This window comes from Salmo trutta, unplaced genomic scaffold, assembly GCF_901001165.1.
Source record: "Salmo trutta unplaced genomic scaffold, fSalTru1.1, whole genome shotgun sequence".
NCBI lineage: Eukaryota > Metazoa > Chordata > Actinopteri > Salmoniformes > Salmonidae > Salmo > Salmo trutta.
Genome location: NW_021823216.1, coordinates 899646 through 912271, shown reverse-complemented (window position 1 = coordinate 912271; position 12626 = coordinate 899646). Strand labels below are relative to the sequence as shown.

The 12626-nt window shown below is 49.7% G+C and overlaps 2 protein-coding genes across 4 annotated transcripts in view; both read right to left on the bottom strand.

Annotated features, from left to right (window-relative positions):
- The window catches only part of LOC115189705 (uncharacterized protein RP612), a 579758-nt gene that overhangs the window by 534722 nt on the left and 32410 nt on the right, over positions 1-12626 (bottom strand). The window lies entirely within an intron of this gene.
- LOC115189703 (TBC1 domain family member 15-like) overlaps positions 1-12626 on the bottom strand; it is a 62048-nt gene that overhangs the window by 30680 nt on the left and 18742 nt on the right. Inside the window, exons 6-7 of the mRNA XM_029748243.1 lie at positions 11250-11352; positions 6027-6227 (exon numbers count right to left, since the gene is read on the bottom strand). Of these exons, the coding sequence (XP_029604103.1) occupies positions 6027-6227; positions 11250-11352 (304 nt within the window). The remainder of the gene's footprint in view (positions 1-6026; positions 6228-11249; positions 11353-12626) is intronic.

Sequence of the window (12626 nt, the reverse complement as noted above, 5' to 3'; positions counted from 1 at the left end):
AGCTCTGTCATGTTCGATGGGGAGAGTCGCTGCACAGATATTTTCAGGTCTCTCCAGAGATGTCTGGGCTCTGGCTGGGCCACTCAGACATTGAGACTTGTCCCGAAGACACTCCTGCATTGTCATGGCTGTGTGCTTATGGGTCGTCCTGTTGGAAGGTGAACCTTCGCCCCAGTCTGAGGTCCCTGCCACTGAAAAACATCCCCACAGCATGATGCTGCCACCACCATGTTTCACCGTAGGGATGGTGCCAGGTTTCCTGCAGATGTGACACTTGGCATTCAGGCCAAAGAATTCAATCTTGGTATCATCAGAACAGAGAATCTTGTTTCTCATGGTCAGATTCCTTTAGGTACCTTTTGGCAAACTCCAAGCGGGATGTCATGTGCCTTTTACTGAGGATTGGCTTCTGTCTGACCACTCCACCATAAAGGCCTGATTGATGGAGTGCTGCAGAGATGGTTGTCCTTCTGGAACTGTGGAGCTCTGTCAGAGTGACCATCGGGTTCTTGGTCACCTCCCTGACCAAGGCCCTTCACCCCCATTTGCTCAATTTGGCCGGGCGGCCAGCCCCTGGAAGAGTCTTGGTGGTTCCAAACTACTTCCATTTAATAATGGTGAAGGCCACTGTGTTCTTGGGGACCTTCAAAGCTGCATATCTGATCAACTTCGTATAGTGTGGCTCTTTATACAGAGGTTGTTTTAAAAGGTAAAGTAGCATATTTACACTATTGATCTTTCTCCCTCTTTTCTAATGATTTCCACAAGGTAATAAAGTGGCCAGCCAGGAGGTTCATGTAATCAAAATCTAATTAAAAAAATCTGGCGTGCGTTGCATTCCTCCTCGACTCAGAGGTTACACTCTGCATCATCAGCCAATCGAAGTGTGTGTGAGAGAGCGAGAGAAAGAGATCTAATTTATTTACTATTTACTCACCACAGATCTAAATAATGTATAAACCTTTATTTAAACCAGGTAGATTGAAAACACATGGCGCTTGCAATGCCAAGGGTCGTTGGTTCGATTTTCGCTGGAGCCTCCCATACGTAAAATGTATGCACACGACTAAGTCTGGTTTGATAAAAGCATCTGCTAAATGGGATAGGGGATACGTAGTCAGTTGAGGAAAACAGTCCTAACGTTGAAAGGGGAGACCTAGTCAGTTGAGGAAAACAGTCCTAACGTTGAAAGGGGAGACCTAGTCAGTTGAGGAAAACAGTCCTAAAGCTGAAAGGGGAGACCTAGTCAGTTGAGGAAAACAGTCCTAACGTTGAAAGGGGAGACCTAGTCAGTTGAGGAAAACAGTCCTAAAGCTGAAAGGGGAGACCTAGTCAGTTGAGGAAAACAGTCCTAACGTTGAAAGGGGAGACCTAGTCAGTTGAGGAAAACAGTCCTAAAGCTGAAAGGGGAGACCTAGTCAGTTGTACAACTGAAATGTGTCTTCCTCGTTTAACCCTCAATCAGAGCAGTGTCGGGGGGGGGGGGGGGGGGGCTGCCTTTAACCACGCCGTCGCTGCCCGGGGAGCAGTTGTTGTTGGGGATAACTGCCTTGCTCAAGGACAGAACGGCAGATTTGTCCACCTTGCCGGCTCGAGGATTCGAAACAGCGACCTTTCTGTTACTGGTCCAACACTCTTAACCGCTAGGCTACCTGCTGCTTCACGGCATATATTATTACAGCCTGACCAAGATACTGCACTATATCTATTTATTATTCATATATTATTACTGTTATTATTAAACATCATGACCAAGATAGTGCACTATTTATTATTCATATATTGATTACTGAGAACACGTTCTCTATTACAATAACACCTAGATGGTTATTAGAACCGGGAGGAGGCGGCGATGGTGCACTGTAGTGAAGATAGTTATTAGAACCAGGAGGCGGCGGCGATGGTGCACTGTAGTGAAGATAGTTATTAGAACCAGGAGGAGGCGGCGATGGTGCACTGTAGTGAAGATAGTTATTAGAACCAGGAGGAGGCGGCGATGGTGCACTGTAGTGAAGATGGTTATTAGAACCAGGAGGAGGCGGCGATGGTGCACTGTAGTGAAGATAGTTATTAGAACCAGGAGGAGGCGGCGATGGTGCACTGTAGTGAAGATAGTTATTAGAACCAGGAGGAGGCAGCGATGGTGCACTGTAGTGAAGATGGTTATTAGAACCAGGAGGAGGCGGCGATGGTGCACTGTAGTGAAGATGGTTATTAGAACCAGGAGGCGGCGATGGAGGCATATAGCTGGTGTCTAGAAACAATGTCCCCACTCTGGCCTACAGACCTACCCATGTCCCCACTCTGGCCTACAGACCTACCCATGTCCCCACTCTGGCCTACAGACCTACCCATGTCCCCACTCTGGCCTACAGACCTACCCATGTCCCCACTCTGGCCTACAGACCTACCCATGTCCCCACTCTGGCCTACAGACCTACCCATGTCCCCACTCTGGCCTACAGACCTACCCATGTCCCCACTCTGGCCTACAGACCTACCCATGTCCCCACTCTGGCCTACAGACCTACCCATGTCCCCACTCTGGCCTACAGACCTACCCATGTCCCCACTCTGGCCTACAGACCTACCCATGTCCCCACTCTGGCCTACCTACCCATGTCCCCACTCTGGCCTACAGACCTACCCATGTCCCCACTCTGGCCTACAGACCTACCCATGTCCCCACTCTGGCCTACAGACCTACCCATGTCCCCACTCTGGCCTACAGACCTACCCATGTCCCCACTCTGGCCTACAGACCTACTGAGAAACAAAGTTCAAACATTTTTAAGTGGATTTCTCATTTCCAGACGTTTCTGAGAAGCACAGCAAGTGTGACATTTTGCCGTTCCACTCTGGGTGCCATTCCACTGAGTGGGTTGTGTGTGGTGACTATTTCTATGTTTAGCAAGGCACATGTCATCCAACATCACACTCAACCACACCTGTGGAGAGGAGGCTAGCTAGCAGCACAGGTTGCCTTGGCAACGCTGAGAGCAGAGGGTCACTTCTAATTAAAACAGAGGCAATTAGAGAGGAACTGGGTGGCTGTTACCACAACCTCCTGGTTTAATGGAGACAGACGGTAGAGCTGTGTGTGTGAGGAAAAAGGGAACTTCTGTCTGAGAGTACCATCTAGCCAGTCTGCACTGGTCCTGGCTGAGAGTCCCATCAAGCCAATCTGCTCGGGTCCTGGCTGAGAGTCCCATCTAGCCATTCTGCACTGGTCCTGGCTGAGAGTCCCATCAAGCCAGTCTCAGCCAGGACCCGAGCAGACTGGCTTGATGGGACTCTCAGCCAGGACCAGTGCAGAATGGCTAGATGGGACTCTCAGCCAGGACCCGAGCAGATTGGCTTGATGGGACTCTCAGCCAGGACCCGAGCAGAGTCCCATCAAGCCAGTCTGCTCGGGTCCTGGCTGAGAGTCCCATCTAGCCAGTCTGCTCGGGTCCTGGCTGAGAGTCCCATCTAGCCAGTCTGCTTGGGTCCTGGCTGAGAGTCCCATCTAGCCAGTCTGCTCGGGTCCTGGCTGAGAGTCCCATCTAGCCATTCTGCAAAGGTATTAGGTGAACAATAGGTAAGTAAAGAAAAAAACAACAGTAAAAAGACAGTGAAAAATGCTCGGTCCTCCTTTTCCATTAGTCCACAATCATCTCCTTAGTCTTGGTTACGTTGAGGGATAGGTTGTTATTCTTGCACCACCCGACCAGGTCTCTGACCTCCTCCCTATAGGCTGTCTCGTCGTTGTCGGTGATCAGGCCTACCACTGTTGTGTCGTCTGCAAACTTAATGATGGTGTTGGAGTCGTGCCTGGCCATGCAGTCGTGGGTGAACAGGGAGTACAGGAGGGGACTGAGCACGCTCCTCTGAGGGGCCCCCGTGTTGAGGATCAGCGTGGCAGATGTGTTGCTACCTACCCTCACCACCTGGGGGCGGCCCATCAGGAATTCCAGAATCCAGTTGCAGAGGGAGGTGTTTAGTCCCAGGATCCTTAGCTTAGAGATGAGCTTTGAGGGTACTATGGTGTTGAACGCTGAGCTGTAGTCAATGAATAGCATTCTAACATAGGTGTTCCTTTTGTCCAGGTGGGAATGGGCAGTGTGGGTGCAATCGAGATTGCATCATCTGTGGATCTGTTTGGGCGGTATGCAAATTGGAGTGGGTCTAGGGTTTCTGGGATAATAGGGTTGATGTGAGCCATTACCAGCCTTTCAAAGCACTTCATGGCTACGGACGTGAGTGCTACGGGTCTGTAGTCATTTAGGCAGGTTGCCTTTGTGTTCTTGGGCACAGGGACTATGGGGGTCTGCTTGAAACATGTTGGTATTACAGACTCAATCAGTGACATGTTGAAAATGTCAGTGAAGACACCTGCCAGTTGGCCAGCACATGCCCAGAGCACACGTCCTGGTAATCTGTCTGGCCCCGCAGCCTTGTGAATGTTGACCTGTTTAAAGGTCTTACTCACGTCGGCTACAAAGAGCATGATCACACAGTCGTCCGGAACAGCTGATGCTCTCATACATGCCTCAGTGTTGCTTGCCTCAAAGCGAGCATAGAAGTGATTTAGCTCGTCTGGTAGGCTCGTGTCGCAAGCCCTGCCACATAAGACGAGCGTCGGAGCCGGTGTAGTATGATTCAATCTTAGCCCTGTATTGTCGCTTTGCCTGTTTGATGGTTCGTTGCAGGGCATAGCAGGATTTCTTATAAGGTTAGAGTCCCGCACCTTGAAAACGGCAGTGCTACCCTTTAGCTCAGTGCGAATGTTACCTGTAATCCATGGCTTCTGGTTGTGGTATGTACGTACAGTTACTGTGGGGACGACGTCCTCAATGCACTTATTGATAAAGCCAGTGACTGATGTGGTGTACTCCTCAATGCCATCGGAAGAATCCCGGAACATGTTCCAGTCTGTGATAGCAAAACAGTCCTGTATTTTACCATCTGCTTCATCTGACCACTTTTTTATAGACCGAGTCACTGGTGCTTCCTGCATTAATTTTTGCTTGTATGCAGAAATCAGGAGGATAGAGTTGTGGTCGGATTTACCAAATGGAAGGCGAGGGAGAGCTTTGTACGCGTCTCTGTGTGTGGAGTACAGGTGATCTAGAATTTTTTTCCCTCTGGTTGCACATTTAACATGTTGATAGAAATTTGGTAGAACTGATTTAAGTTTCCCTACATTAAAGTCTCTGGCCACTAGGAGCGCCACCTCTGGGTGAGTGGTTTCCTGTTTGCTCATTTCCTTATACAGCTGACTGAGTGCAGTCACGAAAAGTATAGCTTTAAACTCTCTAGGCAAGTAGTGTGGCCTGCAATTTATCACAATATACTCCACTTCAGGCGAGCAAAATGTAGAGACTTCCGTAGATTTCGTGCTCTAGCTGTTGTTTACAAATATGCACAGATCGCCCCCCCCCTCCTTTTACCGGAGTATGCGGTTCTATCTTGCCGATGCAGCGTATATCCCACTAGCTGAATATCCATGTTATCTTTCAGCCACGATTCCGGGAAACATAGGATATTAGTTTTGATGTCCCGTTGGTAGGATATTCGTGATCGTACCTCGTCTAATTTATTGTCCAATGATTGCACGTTGGCGAGTAATATTTACGGTAACGGCAGCTTTCCCACGCACCTTCTGCGGATCCTCCCAAGGCATCCCGCTCTGTGTCCTCTGTACCCGCATCTCTTCCTCTTGCAAATAACTGGGATGTTGGCCTTGTCGGGTGTTTGGAGAATGTCCTGTTTGTCTGCTTGTTGTAGAAAGAAATCTTGGTCTAATCCGAGGTGAGTGATCGCTGTCCTGATATCCAGAAGCTCTTTTTTGCCGTAAGATACGGTGGCAGAAACATTATGTACAAAATAAGTTACAAATAACGCGAAAAAACACATAGTAGCACAATTGGTTAGGAGACCGTAAAACTGCTGCCATTTCTTCCGCCGCCATTTTCCAGTTCCAGAGTGTGTGTGTGTGTGTGTGTGAGTATGTGCGTTCATTCCCAGTGTCTACTCTGACTCACCCTGGTGATAACCTCAAAGCCTGGTTCCTCCTGCTGGTTGATGTCCAGTCCAGGTATGGCCTCATTCAGCAGGTCAGCCACCTCCCCGACAGGCCTCTGCTGCAGTAGCTCCGCGTCTGGACCCCGGAGCGCATCAAACAGGTAGTTGGTCACCCTGGAGAAACCACCCAGAGTAGTGGTGACTGGGTCCTGAGAAAACCTCTGTTGGGGGAGAGGGAGGAGAGAGGGAGGAGAGCAGAACAGGGGAGAGAGAGAGAAGAGGAAAAAGGAAGAGGATTGCGGGGACAAGAGAGGAGTAGAGCGGGAGAGGAGAGAGGAGTAGAGCGGGAGAGGAGAGAGGAGTAGAGCGGGAGAGGAGAGAGGAGGAGAGGGATGACAGGGAAGATAAGGGTCATGAAGGAGGTCATTGTTAACGCTGTGGCACCAGACAGATGTAGTTTAGCTGCAGTCTCATTATAAGCACTAAGATGACAAGGGCTTATTTTAGCTATGTGCTATTTTCACCTAATCACAGGTGTGAAATGTTACATTTGGAAGTACCCACAGCTAGATGACTTACTGCACATTTCAACTTTCGATTTTCATCAAAAGCAACGGGGAAAGCATCTCAAGAGCACAACAGCATTGGTTATCATCTCAGATTCCCAACCTAGTACCCTCCCCCGGCCCCCCACTGCCTGAAACACTTTCAACTCTCCAGACTGCGTACTCTTACGATGAAGAAGTAAAAGCCTACAATATCACATCACCAAGAAAACTAATGCTTCTCAAGGACTCTTTTTTTTTTAAACTCTCGCTACAAAAGTACAACAGGAATCAAACACTTTACAGAAAAGAGGCCAATCTATTTCTCCTGCCGTTGGTTACCGGCCGGCCGAGACGCTGCTCATTCATCTTCGCAATTGGATTTTTTAGAGTCGCATTAGAAAACAATATTCCAGCAGCTTTAACCCCTTTGTGAAGAGAGGCCACCCAATGTTATTAGCAAGTCAAGGCTCATTAGCTTCTCCTCCACAATCCCTGCTTTACTAAATGGCTCCTGTAATACTGATCTAGGGCAGGAGAGAGGAGGCTGGGCTGGGAGGGAGGCACCCTGAACCTTAATGATGATGAGTACAGTCCTCTCACTCAGCCAGGCAGCCTCAGCAGCCAAGCTAATGTCTATGAGATGTCGCTGCTATTCCATAACGCAGTCGGGATCTAAAACAATGTGCAACTACAGTTAGGCCTGTTATCTGCCCACAACGCATTACCAGACGTCGTTAACAACATGCCCCGGTTCGTTTGGAGAGAGCAGAGGCACGGCCCACTTTTAATTATAAAGGATAACACTAAGACCTGCGCTGACGGAGGTTCTATTTCAAACAGAAAAAAGATTTTTATTACAAGAGTCAAAATGTCAACGAGAAGGACAATAGATAAATGATCCAATTAAAAGTCCCTGAGGCGACCTAAAAACAACTCCTGCCAACTATTCCCTCTGTCTGCTGGCCATGTAGCCTGGTGCTGATGGCGAACAAAGTTTATTACCCAGATCTCCCCTGTTCAGAGCATGTACCCCCCTGTAACCCCCATCCTTTATTACCCAGTTCTCCCCTATTCAGAGCATGTACCCCCCTGTAACCCCCATCCTTTATTACCCAGTTCTCCCCTGTTCAGAGCATGTACCCCCCTGTAACCCCCATCCTTTATTACCCAGTTCTCCCCTGTTCAGAGCATGTACCCCCCTGTACCCCCATCCTTTATTACCCAGTTCTCCCCTATTCAGAGCATGTACCCCCCTGTACCCCCATCCTTTATTACCCAGTTCTCCCCTGTTCAGAGCATGTACCCCCCTGTAACCCCCATCCTTTATTACCCAGTTCTCCCGTGTTCAGAGCATGTACCCCCCCGTAACCCCCATCCTTTATTACCCAGTTCTCCCCTATTCAGAGCATGTACCCCCCTGTAACCCCCATCCTTTATTACCCAGTTCTCCCCTGTTCAGAGCATGTACCCCCCTGTAACCCCCATCCTTTATTACCCAGTTCTCCCCTATTCAGAGCATGTACCCCCCTGTAACCCCCATCCTTTATTACCCAGTTCTCCCCTATTCAGAGCATGTACCCCCCTGTAACCCCCATCCTTTATTACCCAGTTCTCCCCTGTTCAGAGCATGTACCCCCCTGTAACCCCCATCCTTTATTACCCAGTTCTCCCCTATTCAGAGCATGTACCCCCCCTGTAACCCCCATCCTTTATTACCCAGTTCTCCCCTGTTCAGAGCATGTACCCCCCTGTAACCCCCATCCTTTATTACCCAGTTCTCCCCTATTCAGAGCATGTACCCCCCCTGTAACCCCCATCCTTTATTACCCAGTTCTCCCCTATTCAGAGCATGTACCCCCCTGTAACCCCCATCCTTTATTACCCAGTTCTCCCCTGTTCAGAGCATGTACCCCCCTGTAACCCCCATCCTTTATTACCCAGTTCTCCCCTATTCAGAGCATGTACCCCCCTGTAACCCCCATCCTTTATTACCCAGTTCTCCCCTGTTCAGAGCATGTACCCCCCTGTAACCCCCATCCTTTATTACCCAGTTCTCCCCTATTCAGAACATGGCTGCGCCCCAAATGGCACCCTATTCACTATATAGTGCACTACTTTAGACCAGAGCCCCTTTCCCTATATAGTGCACTACTTTAGACCAGAGCCCTATTCCCTATATAGTGCCCTACTTTTGACCAGAGCCCTATGGACAATAAAGGGAATAGGGTGCCATTGGGACAGAGTTAATTTCTCCTACCCTGGCTTTCAGAGAGGCCTCATAAAACAAACCAACAAAATGTGCTGCTCTCATTAAGTCACCGGCCTGCTCAGAACAAACTCATTAAGTCACCGGCCTGCTCAGAACAAACTCGTTAAGTCACCGGCCTGCTCAGAACAAACTCATTAAGTCACCGGCCTGCTCAGAACAAACTCATTAAGTCACCGGCCTGCTCAGAACAAACTCATTAAGTCACCGGCCTGCTCAGAACAAACTCATTAAGTCACCGGCCTGCTCAGAACAAACTCATTTAGTCACCGGCCTGCTCAGAACAAACTCATTAAGTCACCGGCCTGCTCAGAACAAACTCATTAAGTCACCGGCCTGCTCAGAACAAAGTCATTTAGTCACCGGCCTGCTCAGAACAAACTCATTAAGTCACCGGCCTGCTCAGAACAAACTCATTTAGTCACCGGCCTGCTCAGAACAAACTCGTTAAGTCACCGGCCTGCTCAGAACAAACTCATTTAGTCACCGGCCTGCTCAGAACAAACTCGTTAAGTCACCGGCCTGCTCAGAACAAACTCATTAAGTCACCGGCCTGCTCAGAACAAACTCATTAAGTCACCGGCCTGCTCAGAACAAACTCATTTAGTCACCGGCCTGCTCAGAACAAACTCATTAAGTCACCGGCCTGCTCAGAACAAACTCATTAAGTCACCGGCCTGCTCAGAACAAACTCATTAAGTCACCGGCCTGCTCAGAACAAACTCGTTAAGTCACCGGCCTGCTCAGAACAAACTCGTTAAGTCACCGGCCTGCTCAGAACAAACTCATTAAGTCACCGGCCTGCTCAGAACAAACTCATTAAAATAACAGAGTTTGTTCTGTGAATCCTGAGACCCGTATAGAGGCTGGGAGGAGACCCGTATAGAAGCTGGGAGGAGACAAGTATAGAGGCTGGGAGGAGACCCGTATAAAGGCTGGGAGGAGACCCGTATAGAGGCTGGGAGGAGACCCGTATAGAGGCTGGGAGGAGACCCGTATAGAGGCTGGAAGGTGGAGAATTGAAGGCAGTGACTACATGGTAAAGTATTGCTGGAGCGTCAAGCAAGCATTGACTGTATTGAGTGAGACAGCTGTGCCGAGGCAGGTTCTAGACTAGGGTGTGAGGAGGCAGGTTCTAGACTAGGGTGTGAGGAGGCAGGTTCTAGACTAGGGTGTGAGGAGGCAGGTTCTAGACTAGGGTGTGAGGAGGCAGGGTGTAGACTAGGGTGTGAGGAGGCAGGGTGTAGACTAGGGTGTGAGGAGGCAGGGTGTAGACTAGGGTGTGAGGAGGCAGGTTCTAGACTAGGGTGTGAGGAGGCAGGTTCTAGACTAGGGTGTGAGGAGGCAGGTTCTAGACTAGGGTGTGAGGAGGCAGGTTCTAGACTAGGGTGTGAGGAGGCAGGTTCTAGACTAGGGTGTGAGGAGGCAGGTTCTAGACTAGGGTGTGAGGAGGCAGGTTCTAGACTAGGGTGTGAGGAGGCAGGGTGTAGACTAGGGTGTGAGGAGGCAGGTTCTAGACTAGGGTGTGAGGAGGCAGGGTGTAGACTAGGGTGTGAGGAGGCAGGTTCTAGACTAGGGTGTGAGGAGGCAGGTTCTAGACTAGGGTGTGAGGAGGCAGGTTCTAGACTAGGGTGTGAGGAGGCAGGTTCTAGACTAGGGTGTGAGGAGGCAGGTTCTAGACTAGGGTGTGAGGAGGCAGGTTCTAGACTAGGGTGTGAGGAGGCAGGTTCTAGACTAGGGTGTGAGGAGGCAGGTTCTAGACTAGGGTGTGAGGAGGCAGGGTGTAGACTAGGGTGTGAGGAGGCAGGTTCTAGACTAGGGTGTGAGGAGGCAGGGTGTAGACTAGGGTGTGAGGAGGCAGGGTGTAGACTAGGGTGTGAGGAGGCAGGTTCTAGACTAGGGTGTGAGGAGGCAGGGTGTAGACTAGGGTGTGAGGAGGCAGGTTCTAGACTAGGGTGTGAGGAGGCAGGGTGTAGACTAGGGTGTGAGGAGGCAGGTTCTAGACTAGGGTGTGAGGAGGCAGGGTGTAGACTAGGGTGTGAGGAGGCAGGTTCTAGACTAGGGTGTGAGGAGGCAGGTTCTAGACTAGGGTGTGAGGAGGCAGGTTCTAGACTAGGGTGTGAGGAGGCAGGTTCTAGACTAGGGTGTGAGGAGGCAGGTTCTAGACTAGGGTGTGAGGAGGCAGGGTGTAGACTAGGGTGTGAGGAGGCAGGTTCTAGACTAGGGTGTGAGGAGGCAGGGTGTAGACTAGGGTGTGAGGAGGCAGGTTCTAGACTAGGGTGTGAGGAGGCAGGTTCTAGACTAGGGTGTGAGGAGGCAGGTTCTAGACTAGGGTGTGAGGAGGCAGGTTCTAGACTAGGGTGTGAAGGGGCAGGTTCTAGACTAGGGTGTGAGGAGGCAGGTTCTAGACTAGGATGTGCAGGCTGTACCGTAATAAGTCCGAAGGTGGCATCATCTAGCAGGTTCTCAAAGGACTGGGACATATCTCTGCTGTGGGGGCTGACCTGGAGGAGGGAGGCATCTGTGGTAGACCTAATGGGGAGGACAGAAAGAGAAAGAGAGAGAGAAATTACAATAAGTGAGATATGACAGAAGTGAGATATGACAGAATAGAGGAGCAAAGTTCAAGCCTCAGAGTGTCTGTATGATGGACTCATCATGAGACTAGTCTGGAAGAGAAGCTCCAAGAGTCGGTGGTTTCAGGGCCGCAACTTTGGTTTAGAAGTGTGGGGGGTGGGTTGTGACATAATTATTATATTTTTTATTTTTATGCAGTCGGATAAACACTCCCAACAGCCTCCCCAACCGCTCGGAGGCCTCCGCACGGTCCTAAAGCACACCGTTGCTTCTTTTTGTATCACATTCCAATGATAAAATCCCACGCCCCCAGTGAAAGTGGCGTCTCCTGTCTCAGGGAACAAGCTTGTCTGGAAGAGAAGCTCAGAGAGTCACTGGTCTCAGGGAACAAGCTTGTCCAGTATTGGATTCTGCAGAATCCAATACTGTGTCAACCACTTAACAGTCCTTCACTAAGCTGTGCTCAGATCCAGCCTGTAGACCTCAACAGTCCTTCACTAAGCTGTGCTCAGATCCAGCCTGTAGACCTCAACAGTCCTTCACTAAGCTGTGCTCAGATCCAGCCTGTAGACCTCTACAGAAGCCCCTAACAGTCCTTCACTAAGCTGTACTCAGATCCAGCCTGTAGACATCTACAGAAGCCCCTAACAGTCCTTCACTAAGCTGTACTCAGATCCAGCCTGTAGACCTCTACAGAAGCCCTTAACAGTCCTTCACTAAGCTGTGCTCAGATCCAGTCTGTAGACCTCAACAGAAGCCCTTAACAGTCCTTCACTAAGCTGTGCTCAGATCCAGTCTGTAGACCTCTACAGAAGCCCTTAACAGTCCTTCACTAAGCTGTACTCAGATCCAGCCTGTAGACTACTACAAGTCACAGGACTTAACTGTGTGTTGTTAGTGTCTGGCTGATGTGTGGAGTAGACTACTTCTAGTGCTAACAGCTCCACAGCCAGTGGCAGTGTCCCAAATGGCACCCTATTCCCTTTATAGTCCACAGGGCTCTGGTCAAAAGTAGTGCACTAAATAGGAAACAGGCTGCCATTTGGGACATGAGGAGAGTCTTTGCTATGGTTAAGATGATCTCCACTAGGACTTGTCCCTCCATGAATTATTGAAGAGCTCTATTGATTTTTCCTGGAAATTGAATAGGGACTCTTAACAGACTAAACATTTAACACGTAAAAAAAACACCAGGTGTGACAACGGTTGCTTCACATGGGGACGTATTC